This window comes from Prionailurus viverrinus, chromosome C1, assembly GCF_022837055.1.
Source record: "Prionailurus viverrinus isolate Anna chromosome C1, UM_Priviv_1.0, whole genome shotgun sequence".
NCBI classification, from domain to species: Eukaryota; Metazoa; Chordata; class Mammalia; order Carnivora; family Felidae; genus Prionailurus; species Prionailurus viverrinus.
The window spans coordinates 63,261,409-63,285,000 of NC_062568.1; the positions used below are offsets into that span (position 1 = coordinate 63,261,409).

The following is a 23,592-nucleotide window of genomic DNA, read 5'->3' on the forward strand; positions in this document are numbered from 1 at the left end:
CACATAGAATCCAGACCATATTCAGGAGGGAACTGGATGTGAGTTAGGGTTTTACCTGGCACACAGCATCAATACATATTAGCTTTCGTCATGATTAGTATTATTTTTTTAAATTTTTTTTTCAACGTTTATTTATTTTTGGGACAGAGAGAGACAGAGCATGAACAGGGGAGGGGCAGAGAGAGAGGGAGACACAGAATCGGAAACAGGCTCCAGGCTCTGAGCCATCAGCCCAGAGCCCGACGCGGGGCTCGAACTCACGGACCGCGAGATCGTGACCTGGCTGAAGTCGGACGCTTAACCAACTGCGCCACCCAGGCGCCCCAGTATTATTAATTTTATCCCTCAGGAGACTAACGTTTTGTTCTTGCATGGCTATTGCATTGTATATAATATCCTGGAGACCACACTCACTTCTGTGACTAGTATCAATACTGCTCTTTATTGGGTCTTAATTTTGACATCAGAAAAATGAAGAACTTGGATTCCATAAGCTCTTCGACTCAAAGATTTCCTGCCTCCACAGAGTACTCTGGGTTTCCTCACAAGCTGGGAGTTAGTGATCCCTGGCTGTTAGCAGTGGTTGGTGTTATGGTGTGTGTGTGTGTGTGTGTGTGTGTGTGTGTGTGTGTGTATGGAGGAGAGGGTTTTGCCCACTTCTTCAGGAGGCAGTGTTTGCCTTTCCCTGGGCAGGGGTTGTAGAGGTTAAGAAAACCTGGTGAAACAAATGCCAGGGACAGATGTTACCTAATTTGGTCAAAGAACAAAGAGTGTGTAAAACATTTGGAAATCCTCAACAGTTCACTGGGATGGTGGAATTTACGGGAAGAACAGAAATAGAGCAGCACCCAGAATTTCAGAATAGGATTGCTGAATTTCAGAGGGTGAGCCTAATGTAATTATAATAGTCCACCCTTAATGTCAGAAATATGTTTCAAGACTTCCAGTGGATACCTGAAACCATGGGTAATACCACCATGAATCACCTATACTAATTAGGTATGTAATATAATGTATTATATTTATAATATAAATATATGTATTATGTATTATACATTATATACATATATGTATGTTATATAATACATATTATATGCATATATTATACACTGTATATGCTATGTTTTTTCCTACACATACATACTGATGACAAATTTTAGTTTATAAATTAGGCACAGTAAGAGAATAGCAATCATAACTAATAATAAAATAGAACGATTATAACAATATACTATAATAAAGGTTATGTAAATGTAGCCTCTCTCAAAATATCTTATTGTACTGTATTCACCCTTCTTCCTGTGACGATGTGAGATGTTAAAATGCCTACCTGACGAGATGAAGCGAGGTGAATGAGCGTTGAGAGGAAGCTACTTTCTGACTCTATCACAAAAGGATGGTCATCTATTCTAAAGGGAGGTTGGCCACAGGTAACTGAAAGGAAGGAAAGCTAAATCACAGAAGGGGGCACTACTGTACCATTTGGCATAGTCTGGGTTTTTGAGAAGGGATCTTCTGAGTTGGAAGCTTAACTGCACCGATTTTTTGCGTTATGTTGCACAAGCTATTGCGCCCCACTTTCCTTACCTGTAAAATGGGGTAAACATCGAATTCGTGAAGCTGTCGCGAAGATGGACTAGGACAAGGCAGAGGGGAGACTCAGAAACCGAGGGCTGCTCTTATTAAAAGAAAATTAATATTTTTTCTAATTCCCAAGACACCCTCAAGATTATCCATGCCTTACTAAGAATTCTCAAACACCTCAGTAGTTTCCTTTGCTGCGCCGACTGTACTCTCTGCTCCCTCAGCCACCCCTCTCCCCCCGCCCCGTCTAGGGCTGCAGGAGTGGAAGACAGGCACGTGCGGGAAGGACTGGGGCAAACCTAGCCCCATGGCCCCTGGCCTCCTGGCACGGTGGGGCCTGTCATGGCGGCCCAGCTACAGCTTAGGTAATCTCAGAGCAGGAAGAAAGGAAGGGTCTGGGGGTCAGCGCCTCCAAGACCCCGGCCCCACCTGCGCTCCGCCGGGCAAGCCCCGCGGGAGCGCCGGCTCACATGGGTCCCCGCCTCCAGCGGCGCGGGCCCGCCCTGACCCTGGGCTCAGCCTCGCGCTCGGGCGCCCACCTGGGGAGGTGGCGGCCGGGCCTCGCGCGCGGGCAGCCGAGGGCCGAGTGCGGGCCGCGGGACCTCTGCCAGCGCCCCGGAGCGTCCCGGACCGGGTGCGGGGCCCGCCCGGCGCCCGGCGCCCTCCCCGCCCCCTCCGCGCCTCGCCCCGCCGCCCGCGGCCCCCACCCATCGGCCGCTCCTCCCCTCTCCCCACCCTCCTCCTCCGCCCCCTCCCCTCCCCCGCCGCCTCGCCGACTGCTCGGCCGCGCGTCTGAGCCGCCCGGGCCCGGAGCGCAGGCGGCGAGGCCACCGCACCTGCAGCGCGCTCGGGCTGCCAAGCAGCCGCCTCGCCTCCCGCCGCCCGGCCTCCCTCTCCCCCAGCGCCGGGTCTCCCGTGACACCCGAGACCCCCGGCCGACGACAATGACCACTTCCCTGCAAGATGGGCAGAGCGCCGCGGGTAGGGCGGCTGCCCGGGACTCGCCGCTGACCGCCCAGGTGTGCGGCGCTGCCCAGGGGAGGGGCGACGCCCGCGACCTGGCGCCTGCCCCCTGGTTGCAAGCGCGGGCGCTCCTGCCCCCTCCGGACGGGACCCGCGGCTGTGCTGCAGACAGGTAGGCAGCCCTCCGAGGGCGCGGGGGAGTGTCCTGGGTTGGCAGCCGGCGAGGGGCTGAGGAGGCGGTCCTAGGGGGTGAGCCATGTGCCCAGAGCTGGGCCAAGTTTGTGAAAGTCTCTGAAGACAATTCCCTTTAAGCTGGCTTCTACCGGCTCGGCAGGACATTGCGATCTCCCAGCGCCTTATAAATAGCATCACCGTTTCATTGAGAGCTCCTGGTCTCTCTCACCTCTGCCCATCGGTGTGAACTAGGAGGCCAGGCTGGCCACCCCACTTCCTTTCTTCGTGGCCCTGCACTGAAAACAAAACAAAACAAAACAAAACAAAACAAAACAAAACAAACAAACAAACCCCTAATCCTTTTTATTTTATATGTTTAAAAAATCGGAGCATAAATGAATTCACCTCCCACATAGAATCTTACAGCGACCCTGGAGAGGCAAAGCACGGATTGACATTTGAGCAGTCTTGCTGTTCAGCAGGAAAGAATAGAGGCTTTAAAAGGTTTCCCAATCTCCATAGCATTCAGCACTAAGTGCCTTTAGAGTTCACAGTTTTGCACATACTTCAGGAAAGAAAAAGACTGCAACAATACAAAAATCTGTAGTCCTTTATATTCATACATTTAAATGGTACTTCTCCCCCCAGATTTTCAAAGTGCTTCAACTTCACTGAAGTTAAAATTACTCTGCAGTGGACTAGAGTACATTTATACTAGCGAGTTCTATTCACTTACCTCTTCAAAAACACTGCCTTGCGGTTTAGTATCTATAAGCACTTGAAAAATCAACAGACTGTGTGTGGGCAACATTGTGAATGGAATTTGAAGTGAGATGAACCACAGCTATAATTAATAAACCATAACTTCCAAAAGTGATTAGTGAAATAGCATAGGGATGAATTCACTAAATGTTTGTAGACTTGGTCAATTTAATGGATGCATAAAAATGTCTAACTTCTCAGGATGGTTTTTGCATCAATAATTATATAGTATTTCAGCCTCAGGAAAATTATCAAAAGTGCTGGAAATAGGCTTTCTATGCCTGGTAATTTTTTTTAAGGCCAAAAAAAAAAACCGATAGGAATACTATAGAAAATTCATTTATATCAATTAACATATTTTATTTTGACCCACAGAAAGTACATCACAGATCTTTGCTGTACATTTTATATAATATTAGTGTTATCACAGAGTGGTACATGTTGGCCGTAACTTCTTAATCCTGTCAGCAATTAAATTTTACATTCATTCCGCTTTATGTAAATTACATCCTATGTTCTCTTGGTGTAGGAGAAAAAAGAAAGATCTTGATGTTCTGGAAATGCCATCTATTCCAAACCCTTTTCCTGAGCTATGCTGTTCTCCATTTACATCTGTGTTGTCAGCAGGCCTGTTTCCCAAAGCAAATTCAAGGAAAAAACAGGTATGCATTTAAAAATGTTTAATTCAAAAATCTTAGGAGCTCTAAATCCATACAGTTTTTAAGGTATTCAGTAATTTGTAATATTAACAAAGGATTAGTATGGTCTATTTTAAATGACTATTGGCTGACAAAGTTTTTGGCATCATTTTCCTTTAAGGCCTTAGTTTTCACAGCTATATAATGGGCATGTTAAAAGTTACCTACTGAGCTTTTAGGATGGGTTAAATGAGAGAATATATATAAAGTACAGAGTCTGGGAGCTGTTATTATTTACAGGGTAGCTGGGGAGAGTTATATATGATAATAGATTATCAATTTTTAGTCAGAAATTGGAGGAAGGCAATGGTATTGGGATAAGAAACAGATTGGTTGATTTCTTTAATACCTTCCATAATCTTACAGTTTGCAACCCAAGCAACCTCACTTACTAAAGGAGAGTGGGATAGTGAATCTGTGGACTCCTCAGTGAACCAGTGAATTCCTCAGTTTGGAGGCTTCTGGGTGCAGAAGGCAGATGATGACTTCTTAGTAATAATTAGAAGATGGACTTTTTTATTTATTTATTTATTTATTTTAATGTTTGTTTATTTTTGAGAGAGAGAGACACACACAGAGCATGAGCAGGGGAGGGGCAGAGAGAGAAGGAGATGCAGAATCCAAAGCAGGCTCTAGGCTCTGAGCTGTCAGCACAGAGCCCTATGCAGGGCTCGAACCCAAGAACAACACTGGACCTTAGTCGGACGCTTAACCGATTGAACCACCCAGGCGCCCCAGAAGATGGACTTTATTTTATATGATTTTGCTTTCCTTTTCAGTTTCTAGTTTGAGACTGACTTAGGCAAATTAGATTTCCAGGACCAAACAACTATGGAGAGAGATCCTTAATGACTATACATTTGGAAAAAAAAAAAAATCAATGTTTCCTAGAATAATCCCGTCTCTTCTTAATATACTCCCTCCCAATTTTGAATTAGCAAAACAAAGAGAGGCTTCACTAGGCAAAATGTACCTTGTTCTTGCGGGGATAGAAGCAATAAATTTAAACAGTCAGATGTTTGCAGTGAGGAGACGGATAGTAAGTGGAGAAAAGACAGTTGACCATTTCCCTGCATCTATTGTTCTCTTTCCTTTTTTTCTGCACTTTTACTTCCTGTGATGGGTTCAGTAATGTATGTTTACAGTTTTAGGAGTGAAGGAAATACCCTAGGAAATAGATGAGTTCTTGATAACATAAAGCGATAATAGAGACAGTAGGGAAGCATTCCATGGACTGTTGGGTTTTGATGGAAGTCTGGTATAACAAGGCATATATATATATATATATATATATATATATATATATATATATATAATTTTTTTTTTGATGGGGGCGGTTTGAAGTTTAATTGGTGCATGTGCTTTTTGGAAAAGGACTGGAGAAAGTGGGAGTAAATATTCCCGGAGCAGAGGTATGTTCTCAATTAGAGACTTTGATGGGGGAGGCAAGTCCTTAAGTGGGCGGGACTGTGACTTTGGATGAGGAGATGAACAAGGAGGAGATTCTCGAGAGCTTTATTATCAGGATGAGTTTTAAAGTCAGAGCCCAAGAGAAAAACAGCCCCCCCCCCCCCTGAAATATCTGGGCCTTTTAAGAGCTTGGCTTTCAGGTCAGGATATAAGATGGGAAGATGGGTGATAGATTTGACCGTGTGTCATGATGGTGGAAAAATTGATTCTGGATTGCCTGTGGGATCCAGAATGGGAAAAGGAAATGCCCGATGGTGACATAATAGCTAGGGAATTTGATAGGTTATTTCCCTATTAATAGAGGGCCCTCTGTGTTTCTTGCACCAGTCTAGGCCCTGGGGGACTGAGCTAAGCAAAAATGTCATGCAAAGGGTGTTTACCATGATGGGGCTTGGATTTGAGGTTGGGTTATGACTTTGTAGTTGAACAGAAGAAGGGGAATAGAGAGGGAGAGGTCTGGGCTTACTCTCACTTTAATTTTGAGAATTAATGCTGGGAGAATGCCTGTGTCTGAGAGATGTTGATGGGGCAAGGTTTGTTTTGAATAAAGAGGAAATATATTAATAGAGGGAGAAAAAAAAGAGAGCATGGGTACAGGTGTTAGGGTCAGGTCAGGGTGTGCCCTAAGTGTATGCAGTTATCATCGTAGGGTAAGACATCTTGTCTTGGTGAATGACAATATTTTTTTGGATCAGGTTTAGCAAATTGCAAAATGGGAAAAGGGTGCTATGTTACTATTGACTTCGGCTGGTTTCCTGCTCTGGCCTTGTGTCCTGTTTCCACAGTGACCTTCTGAGAGAGCACTGCACCCACACAGACAGCTGTGCTGTTTCATGAACAGAGCGTTCTGGCCCGACTCCTGGAGACCAGTCCCAGAGAGGTGTTCCCACCTGAGAAGGGCCCAGCATGCTGATCTCTTCCTTTGCTCAAGGGTTGGGATCTCTCTGAAGAGAAGGATGTCCCAAAGTTGGGGAAGAGGAAGGTTTCTTTTTACATTCTTTTATGTTTTCCACCTACGCTTTGGATTTAGAACGGATCCTTTGTTTTTATTCCTTTGTATATGCTCAGTTCTTTGGACTGAGTGTTGCTTTGGGAACAGATGACTCTATGTCAGTAATTCCCCAAGCTCAATATCTTTGTGACACAGATTACCCTTTTACTAGATGGTATTTCTGGCCTGATTATCTCTGACCTTCACTTGAGATGATGTAAATGACTGGATGTGGTAGGTTTCCATTGACTGTTATTTACGGTTGACACATTGCAGGAGCCCTGGGTCTCTTCTCTTAATATTTTCTCTTTCATTTGTTTGGCTTACCCTTGCCAGTCATTTTAGCAATTCTTTTCTCCCTGTAGAAAAAGTGAAGGATTGCGCTTGTTACTTACGAATAATTGACCAGAAAGTTTGAAAGAATCTAGACTAGAAATGTTAAATTTCATGTGGCCTTTCAAAACCAGAGTCAAAAATCATTTTACACACTGTATATATATATATATATATATATATGTGTGTGTGTGTGTGTGTGTATATATATATGTGTATATACACATATATATGTGTATATATATGTGTGTGTGTGTACACACACACACACATATATATATATATATATACTTTTTTTTTAACAATTTGAGACACCTACATAATGCATAAATGGTAAAGTGTATTGAAGCCCAAATAGGATATGCTTTATCTCTGTTTGAAAATAAAATGTCTCAAAGTATACAATACTGTAGCCTTTCAGTATTTTTATTGTAAAATAAGAGCTGGAATGAGATAGAATATGGATTCTTTATTCTCTCTCCTTCTTTTTATAATGCTGTTCAGATATATTGCCTGGGCATATTTCCTTGTGTTTATCAATAAAGCAGATTCCTTTATATACATAGTCCAGAAAAATTACTTGTAATTTAAACTTTATATTAAAAGTGACTTAACTTATGGTTTAAATTTCTCTTTTTCTTCTATTTCTTTTTTTAATGTATACTTATTTATTTATTAATTTTTTTAAGCATTTATTTATTTTTGGGAGAGAGAGAGAGTGAGCATGAGCGGGGGAGAGGCAGAGAGAGAGAGGCAGACACAGATTCTGAATCAGGCTCCAGGCTCTGAGCTGTCAGCACAGAGCCCGATGCGGGGCTTGAACTCATGAGCTATGAGATCATGACCTGAGCAGAAGTCAGACGCTCAACCGACTGAGCCACCCAGGCGCCCCTGTGTATTTATTTTGAGAGAGAGAGAGCATGCACGCACACACATGTGTACATGAGTGGGGGAGGGGCAGAGAGAGAGGGAGTGAGAATCCCAAACAAGTTCCATGCTGTCAGTACAGAGCCTGACGTGGAGCTGGATCCCCTGAACCGTGAGATCATGACCTTGGCCTAAATCAAGTGTCAGAGGCTTAACTGACTGAGCCACCCAGGCGCCCTCTTCTATTTCTGATTGAAATTTACCAGGAAATCATCCCTTAGCACTTATTGTTTGTAGAAAGGGAAATAATAAGAGATCATTAGCCCTTACAGAAAAATTAGTTCTTGTCTTGGGTTTGTCTACTGTCAGGTAATTATTCTGCTCATACTCAGCTTGTGTAGCAGGCCTGGTTAATTGCTTCCCAGGACTTTGTAGTATAACTTATTCAACATAAAGTATCTGAAGATTTTAAAGATAAAAAGACACCTATGAAAAACTGTGTTATGGAATGTTTGAGCTGGAAGAGAACTTTGAGATCATCTAGTGGACAGATTAGTAAATTGAGGCTAAGAAATGCTGTGTGGCTCACAGTACACAGCAAGGACCAACAATTGCATTTCTTGAGGCCTTAAAGGGTCTTTTTCTAGGAAGGCACAATTTCCGCAGAAATTGAGGACCATAAGAGTAGCACAAGGAATAAACATGCCAGTGTTGTTGGTTATAATCGCTCATAATACCAGAGCAGGGGTGATGGTACCATTGGTTAATACTCATTTAAGGACCTAGATTTTTGTTTTTTCCTTCTTCAACTATAACTATTTCTTTGTGTTTTTATCCTCTAGCTTTCTTTTCCGTCTTACTTGATATGATCAAATAATTGGCTTATCACCAACTAGGATTTATTGGTATTACTAATAACCAGCTTTTGTATGTAGTTTACAGTCCACAGAAGAGTGCCAAGAAGTGGTCTGATATCCACATTTTATGATTTTTTAAAAGTGCAAAAACCAGAAATGATTTGCCCATGCTCCCACAGTTGAAATAAAGGGAGATCAAAAAGAATATTGGTTGTGAATGTTTTTGCACCTTACCAAACTGTTTCTGATCTATTCTGTATTGAGTTAAGCCTTTTTGTACATCTGAGAAAAACAAAAAATATCTTTCAAATAATTAAGAAATTACTTTTCCATGTGTTCTGCCTTTGATTTCTTTTTTCTCTCTCATATCAGGGACTATCAAAAGACAATTTCATCTCTCCCCAAATTATAGGGTCTCTGATGTCACTCCTTTGTGATGCGAGTAATTAACCCAATTTGCATAGTTCTGTAGGAATCTTGGTGTGGCTGCTACATTAACCACACTCTTCTATACTCATTTCTCCAATATTCACGGAAGTAGAGAGCAATAAGTTATACTGTCATATTCCCATTTTCCACGTTCAGTAATTATAAAGATTTTGCTTCATTTACTTCATCTATTTCTTTTTGAATTTTTTATCGTCTTTATTATAAATCCTGAACATCCTCTCATTGAATCCCCACCTAGTTTTGTATGCATCTCTGAAAAGTACATTTTCTATATAATCAAAATGCCATTATTCGCTAACAAAAATAACAATAATTCCTTGGTATCATTTAAAACCATTCATAATCTAATCGTCTCAGTTGGAATGACACATGAAATCTCCAAATTATAAACTGGTTATATTTCAAAAGTCCTTAAATTAGCTCTTTGGAAATTTAAATTCATTTTCAGATGGAAACAGCATCATAAGTCGTATTTAGGTACCCCCAGGCCATTTTACAAAATCCCATTTAATGTGAAATGAAATGCAAATATCTTCTATATGCAGAAAAAAATAATAGAAACAATACTTGCTCCTATTAGGGTTTCAAGCAAATATGTCTTTCCAACAGCAATTTGCTACTTCTGAATGTTGGCACTTGATGAATATCATTTTTCTTGGGAGGAATTTGAAAGTACACAGATCTTTGTAGCAAATCTGAAGCAGGCTTTAGAGCAGTGCTTCTCAAAGGGTAGTCACTGGACCACCTTCCTCAGAATCAGCAGGGATGCTTGTTAAAAATGTTGATACTCAGGCCTTTTATAAAACCAACTGAATAATAATGTCCTGGTGAAGGACATAAGGATTTGGCTTTTTTTTTCTTCTCTTTGACATATATTTGGAAAATCACGGGTATTCTTATTCCCTGTCACTTTTAGACTGTTGGGCGATCTGACCTTTCAAAATTGTGGACAATTTCATTTAGTTGAGAAAAAGTAGGAATATTACAAATGGACTTTAGTTGTTATTTTATCCAGGTATTGATTGTTTGGAGGAAACAGCCTCACATGAACTAGCCTGAAAGGTTATGTTATAGTATCTGCAGGCCAAAAGTTCACTGATCTCATGAGAGATCAGAATCGGGGAGTAGAAAGTCAGCAAAAATCAAGGCAGACACTTTCTCCATTCTCTCTCTTCTGTTCTTCCACAAATACAGCACATAACCTCTGCTTCTTCTATGTCCATTTCCTCTCACATTTCTCTGCAATCTTGCTTGTCTTGATGGCACATCAGTGCACATGGCCCCAAATGGCCATCTCTTTGGAATAAATCTTTCCTCCCATTTGTGGTTTAGCACTTGGTAAGTGACTGGAGTCTACATCTGGAGAAAGCTGTTAGCCCAGTGTGCCCAGCTCTTTATTCAGTCAGCTGTGGCCAAAGGGACACAAGAACGTGGACCACTGCTCAGCAGTTTGTGGGAACAGTTTTGTGGGCAAGAAGTCCAGCTTCAATGGGTATGGCATATGAAGGTGGGAGAAAAACAGTGGACAGCTAGTGCCCCAGGGAAAACAAGACCTCAAACAAAAAAACAGTGGACACAAAATCAAATTCTTACTGTATCCTTATGATATATGGTGATTTACCTGTTCATTTGGCTAACTGACCTAGACAATTTACAGCGTCTGCTTCTTTCCTTCAGTTCACTTAATTCAGTTGAAGCATATTTACTTGGCCGTGGTTTCAGTTCATGCCACCCTTGAGTTATGCTTATCTTGCTTGGCCATTGTCTTGTGCTTGCATTTTAGCCTCTGATGACAGGAGCTACCGACACAGGATTCTCCCTACTTCATGCTAGTTACTTTCATTTATAACAGAAGACAGCTGTCTCTTCCTATTTTAAAACTTAAATCTCCTAGCAGATCTGCTTGTCAAGGTTTTATTTCCAGTTTGAAGGTTGCCTCTAATTTTTGGTGAAATTGCAGGGTACATTTGCAATCCAACCTTTATCTGCAATATGGGTCTTATTTTTCACTTCTCTGAAAGCTCAGCTTCTGGTTTATTTTTCCCTAGGGGCATATATTATGTTCTGTCAACAGAAGGAAAATTGGAGCCATTCATGGTTCAATATAAATGTGGATCTTAATTAATATAAAAAAGCTTTCTGCAGTCTTGTGGATGTTGCTTTTAAACATGTCAGCTTATATAGAAGAGTGAGAAATTCCATTGTGTAAGAATACACTGATGTGTATTTGAGCAGGGATAGGCAGACTTGGGCATTGTCCTTTTGGCACTCCGTTTAAGGGATAGCTCAGTGGAGAACCCGGAAATGGCCACAAGTCTTTACCAAGGCAAGGGAGCCTTTCAGAATCAATTTAGGAGAGAAGTAGGAGAACTGATATAGGGAGAGCATCTTTTACTTCTTTTCCTTCCCTTTGGCTCCACTCATTTAGCATTTTTTCAAAGCCACAGAGAAAATAAACATAAATAGGAATATTAGTATTCTTTTTTTTTAAAGATTTTATTTTGAAGTAATCGCTACACCCAATGTGGGGCTCAAACTTAAACCCCAAGATCATAAGTTGCATGTTCTACCAACTGAGCAGCCAGGTGCCCTGGGAGGATTAATATTCTTAACTAGTTTACCAATGCATGTACCTATTCCAAAAGCTCATTTATAAGTGGGCTGTTTATTCACATATATTTGTCTGTAGATGTAATGTTACATGTGGTGGTGAGGTTGTTAGGGAGTCAGTAACAATTTTTAACCCATAATAGTTCCAAAGTATGGAACATTTACAGCATCCTGGGTGCCATTTTTAATATTGTTTCTGTGGAAAGATAGGAGACAGTATGACATGATTAAAAATATTGGACCAGAAACCTGCAAACCTAGTTTTTAATAATAGCTTGCTGCTGCTCAGTGATGTGATATAAGCCTATTGCCCATACTTTCTGGGCTTTGTGAGTGCTACCCTTTTATTCTATTCCTAGAGCAAATGATTCTGGTGGCTCTTAAAGTACAGGATGACTCCTTGTAGTAGATACAGGAGTCTTAGGAGGTTCCTTTGGTCCCACTGGCCCCAGAAGTTTCCCGTCAGCCTTTGTTCAGATCTTCCCACATGGTCACCACACCTCCTGTGATATAGATTACATTGGGTATCATGGGACAAGGAGCACAGGAGCCACCTTTATAGAAATGATAGGGGCAGGAGGGGCTAGCTAAACTGGAAATTGCACGTCAAAGTCAAGCTCCAAATAGTAGAAACAGAGTCAGAAGGGGCCATATCTGAGAGGCTCCAAGTTGGGTGGTGAAGTTATATTGAAACTTAGAAATAAGGATATGAAATGAGATGTGAAACATTTGAGGGGGGCATAGGTCCAATGTACCTGGTTCTGCTTGGCTTGAAGGGTTGAGGTGGTCGTAACCTTTAAGTCCTTCTCCAGGTTCCTCTTCCTCCTCCCTCAAGTAATCCATTTGGTTGCTCAAGCCAAAATCAAGGAGACCTCTTTCTGGTCTTATGTCAAGTAATGCTACATATTTCCCAAAATATACTTGAATCCATGAACTTCTTTCCATCTTCACTGTTGCCATCCCAGCTTCAGCCACTGTCTTCTCACATACTGGAGGCTCATAAATGGCCTTTGTGCTTCTATTTTAGTCTATCTGGGTACATTCTTCATACATTTGTTAGAAGTGATCTCTTAGAGATGTGGATCACACTGGGGCACCTGGGTGGCTCAGTTGGTTAACGTCTGACTCTTGATTTTGGTTCAGGTCATGATCCCAGGGTTGTAGAATTGAGTCCCGTGTCAGGCTCCACGCTGAGTATGGAGTTTGCTTAGGTCTCTCTCTCCCTCTCCTACTCCCCCACTCCTTCTGCCCCCTCCCCTGCACGCTCTCTTTCTCTCTCTCTCTCAAAAAAATGTAGATCATATCATGTCACTGCTTCATTGAAAACTTTGTGATAGATTAGCATGAAATTCAATTTTGTACCTTGGCCTACAGGATTCTACATGATTTGACTTCTGTCTACCTCTTAAATCTCATCTGCATTCTACATTTTGTTGATTATATTGCGGCCACGGCACAGGGACCTTCCTACCTGTTTGTGAATATGGCATCTTTTATTCTACCTCAGAGTCTTTGGCCTTACTGTTTTTTTCTGCTTGGAACCTCTCTTCCTGGCTCTTTACATAGCTGACTCCTCTTTATTCTTTAGGTAGGTCTCAATATAAAATGACTTATCAAGGAGGCCTTTTTGACTGGACTATCTAAAGTGTTCCTTCACACTTGTTTTTTTATTTTATTTTCCCCCACCACCCCACCACATTTTCCAGTGCATTTCATTGGCTTTACTTGACATAATATGAATTGTTGCATTTATCTATTTGGTCTAATTATTTATTGTTTTTCCTTCCAGATGGAATATCTTACATTCCTAGTTCTTGGGTTCTTTCATTAAAAGAACGAATGAGTAAATGGATTATTAAAGACAAATAGTTCAGATACATTTTAACAAATTGTATTTGACGTATTTATTCTAGTGGTGATCGATTATCTTCCTCCTCTTCATCAAATTTAAAAAATTTTCTAATTCTATTAATAGTTACACATAGGAAATTTTGGTGTTATGTAACAAAATTTATGGATATATTTCTGATTTGGTACATTCTTATTTAATGAGATTGTAAGTAAAAAGTATTTGGTGGATTGCAGTATACTTTCTTCCAGCTTACTGTGTGTTAAAAATGCCCACGTTAGAAAAAATTAAGTGGAAATACCAACTTGGCATATAATATGAGTCTGTCAGAACAAGGGGTAGTAGGTATTAGCAGATGTTTTAATTATTAACATTTATATCACTGGTGGATGACTTGGGCCAGTGCTCATGATGTAGAAATGCAGAGACATGTACCCCTTGAATGTATAAAATTTACCAAGGGATGTGCAAACTCATAGAGTTAAGAGAATTAGTTACTGGATCCTCATCTTCCATATGTACTTCTTAAAACTTACCTTTCTGAGAACCCACCTGTGTTCATAATAACATTTTCACCTGGTGTATTACCCTGGGGCATGTAAACCTCCAGGGCATCACACATAGGGAAAGCTTCGTTTAATAATTAATCAAAGCATCACAAATCAGAAAGAGCTCCTGTCTTTTTGTGTCTTAAATCAATTTCTGTTAAGGAGAGACATGGTGGGAAATGAGGAATTGGGGTAGTAGTGAAATGTTCTGAATTCAGATATATGATTGTGTGATGGGACTGATAACAATTTTCACTTTTTTATTTTCAAGGATTTTTTTAAAAAGTTTATTTATTTTGAGAGAGAGAGAGAGAGAGAGAGAATCCCAAGCAGGCTTTGCACTTGATCCCACACATGGTGAGAGATCACGAACCAAAACCAAGAGTTGGTCCCTTACCCAACTGAGCCACACAGGTGCCTCTATCATAAAATACTTGAATATTTTCCACTTTCTTTTAATAACAAATACACTGGCTGTTAGACTAATTTTTTAGTGTATATACATCATTTGTTTTCATTAAAATCATAAGAAATATTTATCATGATGAATATTACAATTAATGGAGCTATTGCTAATTTTATACCTGTTTTTATTTAATTACATCCCAAAGCTAAAAAGGTAGAATATACACTTAACACAATTACCAGAGAATTCCATGTTCTTAGCACTTTATCATACACTTAGAGCTCTTAGTTCTATATTTTAATTTTGACTGTATTCAGCTATTTCTTTTATAAGATATAATCTATAATTAATTTTCAGTGTTTTTTTAATATTTTTTTCTCAGAATGCATATTGATACCTTTATTTGAGTTGAAAAATAAAGTTGGATTTTATCTGATAGAATATAAGTCTGATTTGGCTGACTGATTTGAGAGTGACGACTATCTTTTCCAATTATATGGTTGACATTTTCCTTAAATTGAATAAACTAAATTTACAGCCCTAAACTTTTGATGAAAATGTATTTAAAGCACATTATAAGATAATGGCATTTTTATTTAAAAAACTGGAAAGAAGTCATGCAAAAGCCTCACTGTTATGTTTGATTGGCCAAGGTATAATAAAATTAGCACTTTCCCCCCAAATTTTTCTGAGTATATTAGTTTTAACAATTTAAGTGAGAAAGTAACATATCATTAATCTTGGGTAATCTCATTGATTGATAAACTATTTAGAAATTGAGAAAGGGAATGAATCTGATTAATAATGAATCTTTTTCAAGTCCGATAGTTTTCAATTCATTGTTTTCAGTTACATTATAAAAGCCCTAATTGATTTATTGGATGATGTGTCATTAAAAATGAATTTTAGGGGCCCCGGGGTGGCTCAGTTGGTTGAGCATCTGACTTTGGCTCAGGTCATGAGCTCACTGTTCATGGGTTTGAATCCCGTGTCGGGCTCTGTGCTGACACCTAAGAACGTGGAGCCTCTTTCGGATTCTGTGTCCCTCTCTCTCTGCCCCTCCCCCGCTCACACTCTGTCTCTCAAAAATAAAATAAACATTAAAAAAGAATGAATTTTTAGCTCAGATGAAATTCAAAGATTGACATTGCTTTCTACCACATCTGCACTGTCTTTTCTCCCTTACCCAACTTACTTTTTCTCTCTGGAACTTAGCATCTGGCATTTTATATGTTCACACATATATGTGTTTATTCTCGGTCTTTTCCCACTAGAACAAGTCCCTGTAAGAGACTTCATTTTATGTGTTCCATCTCCAGCAGATAGAACAATGCCTGGCACTTAATAGGCCTTCAATGAATTTTGCTGGGTCAAAGAATAAATTCATGAATTAATGAATGGGGAAGACACAGAAGAGGTGGTTATTATTAAGTGAAGGAGTGAGGGAATATTTGGGAACGTACTAATACTTCAATATAATGGATAAAGAATTTGCAAGGAAACTTAGAAAAGTGAACTTTTGTAACTGGGAGGGGTCCGATATTGTTAGATGTTAACAAGGTCTGAATCAGGATAAACGTTTGAGTATTGATTTACCACTCTTAGCACATTCTAAATTTGGATTACCCGTGCTCAGAATAAGTTCTGTTCTTTGTCTGTTTGGTCCCCTTGTGAGCGTTTTCAGTCTCAACCAGCCCATGTGCGCCAGTTAAAAAGCACGTATACTTTATGGGGCTGAGTCCAGTAAAAGCTTTTCAATCAACCCACATTCATAGTGGAAGATTACTTTCATTCTTGGGAAGGGTGACATATGTGTGTGAAGCCCAGTATTCAGATGAAAGGAGCACTTTGGTATTATTTAACTGTGTATTGGCAAGACTTGAGCCAGTATCTAGTTTCTCTTTAGAGACATTTTGCATTATATTACAGTACTCTTACTGTGCTGTGCCAGGGAAATTAAGATCAGCTGGAACACTCTGTAGGTCATTGGCTTGGAATCTCAGGGCACTGGGAACTTGATGTTTTGTTTTAATGACCTCATTTAGGCTGAACCTGTCTTTGTCCCAAAAGCATAAGGGCCTCTTTACAAAACCATGTCTGCACCTTGGGAAATATATGGGAAAGGTTTAGAGAAAAGTGACTAAATATTTGAAGGCATTGGGTCAACCTCCATGTACAGGGTACTTGATAAATGACTCATTAGTTAAGGAAGATGAAGAGGATGTATTATTCAAGTCCCTTCAACATTGTTGTAGCCATCAAATTCCAGGATGTCTGAAACATACTTTGAAGGTTGAAGAGGGTATTTTTAAGAAAAATGAAAGGAAGAAGTGTTTACAGGTCTTGTAGCAGTTCATGGGACTTGGTCTCTGGCAGATGCTTTCTGCAGAGATTTCCATAGGATGTCACTCTTGTGGAATGAAGCACCTCCTCCATATTTCTCAAAGTGGGAGTATATGATGCGTGTATGCATATGGGGTGTGTGAGGACTGTGGGAGGGCCATATGGGAAGTTGCATGATAAACATGGAACACCTTTTTGGAACGATCATTTTAATTGAAAATAGGGGGAAATATTCTTATATTAAAATCAACCCTCCTGTTTTTATGAGCAGAATGCACAATTTACGTGAATTTTTAAGAACAAAGTTAATACCTCAGAGTCATTGCCTACCCAGAGATGGCAAGGGCTGTGTAAGTTGCTTTCTTTTGCACCTTTAGTGGTTCTGGTGGAAAAATTTGAAAAGCACTAATGTTCTTTTCAGTTGTTGTGGCAAGTGACTTTTTGTAATCCTCAGGAGGTTTGGTTATCAACTGTCTTTTCCTTCCCAGCACTTCTCTAACCAAACTGCTTTCTCCCTAAAGCTTCTCTGATTTCATTGGTACCTGTATCATGAATATTGAGGAGATTGGGTTGTTAAACATTTGAGTGTGTTTTCTATTGTACTTTCCGGCAGCTTGGCAGAAAGTGGCTCTCACTGAAGTCTCTGAAGACCACCCTATTCTGAAGACCTTCGTTAGTGCTTATTTTGATATCCCAGCAGTTTGGGGCATTTTTAACTACTCTTCACTTCTTGTAAATTTTCTTGACTTCTACCTTTTATAGGCCTCTGTCGTAGGATCTCAGTGTTGGTTTCCTTCGGGTTTTAACCTAGAACTTTTTGTTTTCTTTTTAGTTTCATTTTATTGCTTGGGTAATCTCATCTCCTCCCATGGCCTCAACTGCAATATATACATATAAATCCAGACTATTTATCCTGGACTGTCTGCTGGATATCTTCAGTTATACAGTCTATCGACATCTCAAACTTTGCATATTCCAAACTGAATTAATACTTTTCCTCTTCAACATGTTCCTTCTGTGTCTTCCTTCATTGGGAGTGGCATAGTCTACTCATACTAGAAATCAAAAATCTTAGTTCTTAGTCCCCTCACTATTCCTCTCCTCATCTGATTGGTTACAAAGTCCTCTTGGAAAAACAACTCTTGACTTTATTCTGTGTTAGGTGCCCTGCTTTGAGAAAATCTCCCAGGTCAGTTCTGTTGCATTATCAGTCTGTTTACTTATCAGTGTTCTGCTCTCCAGGAAGCTTCTCTAGTGGCAGCAAGAGCCAAGTCTGCCTTGGACATCAGCGCATTTCCAGACCTTAGCATCATGCCTGCCACATCATAGGTCCACTGTAAATACTTGAATGAGTATATGGTTCGGATGGCACTTTTACCCAAAGTAGGATTCATTTCTAAAATATCTGATAGATGATCATTCATATAGTTTCCTTGAGCATTTTTAATGATGATAAGTTTATTTTGCTGGTGAGCAGTAAAATCACTATACAAATGCCCTCTTATGAACTGCACGTAAACCAAAGTTGTATATAATTTGTTAGAATAAAATGTAATTGTTTTTTTTTTGTAGGATTTTACCTTTCCCTATTTAATTCTTAATTTTGATCCATTATCCCAACATGTCAAGATATTATCTAATTGTGTTCTTTTATTACAGTAATTGTCCCTCTCAGCTTTGCTTCATATCACATCGGAATAGATGACATTAATATCTTCATTCGAGAATGAGCAATGAAACTTGCCACGTTAACCTGCCCTCAAGGATACTAGTGGATTAGTCAATACTTTGAGTTTTCTTAACATGTTGCTAAACCATTCAACCAATATTTATTGAGTGTCTTCTTTGTACTAGTCATTGTGTTTGGTATATATACAGTCTACTCTTGAACAACATGGGTTTGAACCGTGTGGGTCCAGCTTACCCAAGGATTTTTTTTTAATGTTTATTTTTATTTTTGAGAGAGAGAGAGACAGAGCACGAGCAGGGGAGAGGCAGAGAGAGAGGGAGACACAGAATCTGAAGCAGGCTCCAGGCCCTGAGCTGTCAACACAGAGCCCGACATGGGGCTCAAACTCACAGACTGTGAGATCATGAATGACCTGAGCTGAAGACAGATGCTTAACTGACTGAGCCACCCAGGCTTTTTTTTTTTTTTTTTGATAAATATAATACAATACTACAAATGTATTTTCTTTTTTTTAAAAAAAATTTTTTAACATTTATTTATTTTTGAGACAGAGAGAGACAGAGCATGAACGGGGGAGGGACAGAGAGAGAGGGAGACACAGAATCGGAAGCAGGCTCCAGGCTCTGAGTCATCAGCCCAGAACCCGATGCGGGGCTCGAACTCACGGACCGCGAGATCGTGACCTGAGCTGAAGTCGGACGCTTAACTGACTGAGCCACCCAGGTGCCCCAAATGTATTTTCTTTTACGTATGATTTTCTTTTCTCTAACTTACTTTATTGTGAGCTTCATAGCACATAATACATCTATAAAATATGTGTTCATCAACTGTTTATGTTACAGATAAATCTTCTGGTTAACAGTAGGCTAGCAGTAGTTAAGTTTTAGGAGAGTCAAAAGTTGCACATGGATTTTTGACTGTGTGGAGGGTTGGTTTCCTTAATGCCTGCATCATTCAAGGGTCAACTGTATAATTAAAAAAAAGTTTTTTTTTAATGTTTATTATTGAGAGACAGAGAGAGACAGAGCATGAGCAGGGGAGGGGCAGAGAGAGAGAGGGAGACACAGATTCTGAAGCAGGCTCCAGGCTCTGAGCTGTTGGTACAGAGCCTGACACGGGGCTCAAACTCACAAGCCGTGAGATCATGACCTGAGCCGAAGTTGGATGCATAACTGACTGAGCCACTCAGGCGCCCCTCAACTGTATAATTTATGTTATCATTCCAGCCTTACTCCATCTTGTCTGTCAGGGCATCATGAGGCATTTCTCAGTTATTCTTTAGACATCAAGATATCTTCAGTTCTAGAAATTCCTTTGTCCTATCAGTATGGAGGCTCACTTAAGTAGTAAGAACTTAGTGATTATTAGTATTATCAGTAATATTTATTCAGCTCTTGCTATGTACCAGGTGCTGTGCTAAGAAGATAGTAAGTTTTATAACATCCCCTTTTCCCAATATATCAGTGAGGTAGACATTATCATCATATCCACCTTAAAGTGGAGGACATTTAGGTTTAAGAAATATGATAATATTTGATCAAAATTACATAGCTGGGAAGTGACAGAGGCAGGATCTAAACTCAGACTGCCCTATGATGGTGAGATATACAGAATCCTGGAAACCCTTTTTTCCTTCATTCCTTCCTTCCTTCCTTCCTTCCTTCCTTCCTTTCTTCCTTCTTTTTTTTTTAACTTTAAAAAACATTCGAAAACAAAACAAAACAAAAAGAATGTTTTTTAATAGATTAGGCCCATACTATGAATAATATTAAAGGGTACAGTTCTAGAGGTAGGCATTGCTGAGACCTAACTCTTATATGGCGTCACCATTGTGCTTGATGGAACCTAACTAATTCTACGTCGTTACAAAGGTTCCTTTCACTCAGCATTAGCTCAGACTTGATTAGCTTATTTCCAGGTATATAAAATTGTGGTAATCACGCAAACTTTAAATATAAGAATGCTTTTTCCTTCTTTGAGAAAAACAATTCATCAAAACTGTGAAGACTGTATCATGGATTGTGGAAGCCCATGCAGTTGTAAGGCAGTCCAACTTCTTTTCTCTTATACTGGTTTCTAAGGGTGCATATAAACTTCCTTTATTTCAGTGATGATACAGTTTGCAAGGTACGTTCAAATATGTTATAATTTTTATCCTTTTATAAATGGCTGTTGTAAGTATATGAGTGAGTTTTATTTAGTTCTAAAGATGGAAAGAGATAGGGTCAGAGATCAAGAGTTAAATCATACTGTGGTGCATGACAGAGACAGGACTTGAACCCACAGTTTCAAAAATTTTTTTAAACATTTATTTACTTATTTTAGAGAGACACAGAGAAACAGCACAAGTAGGGGAGGAACAGAGAGAGAGGGAGACACAGAATCTGAAGCAGGCTCTAGGCTCTGAGATATAGCACAGAGCCCGATGCAGGGCTCGAACCCATGAACCATGAGATCATGACCTGAGCCGAGGTCCAGTGCTCAACCGACTGAGTGACTCAGGTGCCCCTTGAGTCCAAATTTTCAGATTTCAGTTCTAGCCCTGAGTACCTAACACAAAATTGATAGGTAGAATTCTATGTAAAAACTGTATATATAAAATACCCCCTTTGTGTACCACAGATTTTTATACAGTGAAACATGAGTTGTGACAGTAATAAAGAGTGTTTTTTTTTTTATTTTTTTTTATTTTTAAATTTTTTTTTTCAACGTTTATTTATTTTTGGGACAGAGAGAGACAGAGCATGAACGGGGGAGGGGCAGAGAGAGAGGGAGACACAGAATCGGAAATAGGCTCCAGGCTCTGAGCCATCAGCCCAGAGCCCAACGTGGGGCTCGAACTCACAGACCACGAGATCATGACCTGGCTGAAGTCGGACGCTTAACCGACTGCGCCACCCAGGCGCCCCAATAAAGAGTGTTTTAAACTGCACTTGAGGGGCGCCTGGGTGGCTCAGTCGGTTGGGCGGCTAACTACAGCCCAGGTCATGATCTCAAGGTCTGTGGGTTTGAGCCCCACGTCAGGCTCTGTCCTGGGTGCTCAGAGCCTGGAGCCTGCTTCCGATTCTGTGTCTCCCTCTCTCTCTGCCCCTTCCCTGCTTGCTTTCTGTCTCTCTCTCTCTCAAAAATAATAAGCAATAAAAAAACTAAAAAAAAAAAAAGTTTTAAACTGCACATGAGTCTCAACCATAATATATTCTGATCTTCCTTTACCTCCAGCGTTTTTCTTGTGGTATTGGTGTATTGCTTTCAGGAAATACCAAAAATCCTTTTTATTATTGTTTCAGGAAATGTCAGAAATCCCTATTATTATTTTTTAATTTGTAGGATTTTGAATGATTTTTAGAAACTACCAGGGAAATTGGATCATTTGAAAATCAGGGTATATTCTGACTGAAAGAGCTTAGCTGTACTCTGGGGTGTTAAATTAATTTTCATTGACAGATACTTGCCTGGGATTTAATTGAGATTTAGGTTAGTAAAAAACCTGCCTTGTGGCCTAGCGAACAATTGGACAAAGTAGATGAAGTGGAGAGGAAAGTATTTTCTCAACCTTTTTTTCCCCTTGGACAGAAGCCAGGTCACCTGCAGATTTGGAAGTGAAACTGTCCTGCCAGATATGTCACCATCAGCAAGTCAGACGCCCATCATTACAATAAATGCAGGGCTGTAAACATCGGTGCACAGATTACTGGTGTTTGAAGAACAGATTAAAAAATGATTCAGATATTTTGAGATTGAATTAAATTCCTTTTAATAAAAAGAAGTTAGCAATCCTTCACTTAGCAATATGATTACCCTTTAACCTTAGAAAAGTTTTTTTTATATAAAATGCTTTAGGGTGGCAATCCTCAAACCTCAGCAGGAATGACACATACCTAGATGATTTGATATAAGTACAGATTCCTGGGCCTCACCCTTGGGGAGTCTATTTCTGTCGATCTAGATTGGGTTTAGATTTAGTTTTTGCTTGAATTTTAAATTGGATTACCTTTAAAAATAAAGTATTTCTATTTTGAAAAGATATAAGCACCCTTATGTCTGTTGCAGCATTATTTACAATAGCCAAGATTCGGAAGTAACCTAAATGCCCATCAATAGATGAATAGACACAGAAGATGTGGTGTATATATCATATATAGTAGAATATTACGCAGCCATAAAAAGAAAATGTGATCTTGCCATTTATGACAACATGGATGGACCTAGAGGGTATTATGCTAAGTGAAATAAGTCAGATTGAGAAAGACAAATACCATATGATTTTACTCAAAAGTAGAATCTTAAAAAACCCACAAAATAAATGAATAAACAAACAAAAAGCAGAATCAGACCTATAAACACGGAACAAATCGATGATTGCCAGAGGGAAGGGGTGTGGCATGCATAGCAGAATGGATAGAGATGTTGAATTACTGTATTATACACCTGAAACTAATGCAACATTGTATGTCGACTATACAAAAACATTTTTAAAAATGTTTTAAAAAAGATGTGTTTGTTGTTTAATAAAGAACCTCTATGGCAATGGGAATTGTCAGGGCTCCATGACTGTAAAAGTGGTTGTTCAAGTAGACCACACTTGGGGGCGCTGTTGAAATAGATTCTTGTCTGTAGTTACTTCTAAATACAGACAGCAGAGGGGGCATGCTTTAGATGACCCAAAGAACCTGTGACTGATTGTTTTAATATGAATTTTTCTGTTCTGCACATTTTCTTTTTTTTAATTTTTTTTTCAACGTTTATTTACTTTGGGGACAGAGAGAAACAGAGCATGAACGGGGGAGGGTCAGAGAGAGGGAGACACAGAATCGGAAACAGGCTCCAGGCTCTGAGCCATCAGCCCAGAGCCTGACGCGGGGCTCGAACTCACGGACCGCGAGATCGTGACCTGGCTGAAGTCAGATGCTCAACCGACTGCGCCACCCAGGCGCCCCTGTTCTGCACATTTTCTATTTTGCATCGTAAATTTATTTCATTTAGACTATTAGAGAAGT

At 40.0% G+C, this 23,592-nt stretch overlaps 1 protein-coding gene across 3 annotated transcripts in view; it reads left to right on the forward strand.

The window, feature by feature from the left end:
* Positions 1-2,371: 2,371 nt before the first annotated feature.
* Positions 2,372-23,592, forward strand: part of GRB14 (growth factor receptor bound protein 14) — a 122,997-nt gene continuing 101,776 nt past the window's right edge. For all 3 annotated transcript variants that reach the window (XM_047869138.1, XM_047869139.1, XM_047869140.1), the window contains exons 1-2: positions 2,372-2,719; positions 4,013-4,145. In XM_047869138.1, the coding sequence (XP_047725094.1) occupies positions 2,529-2,719; positions 4,013-4,145 (324 nt within the window). In that variant the 5' untranslated portion in view covers positions 2,372-2,528. The remainder of the gene's footprint in view (positions 2,720-4,012; positions 4,146-23,592) is intronic.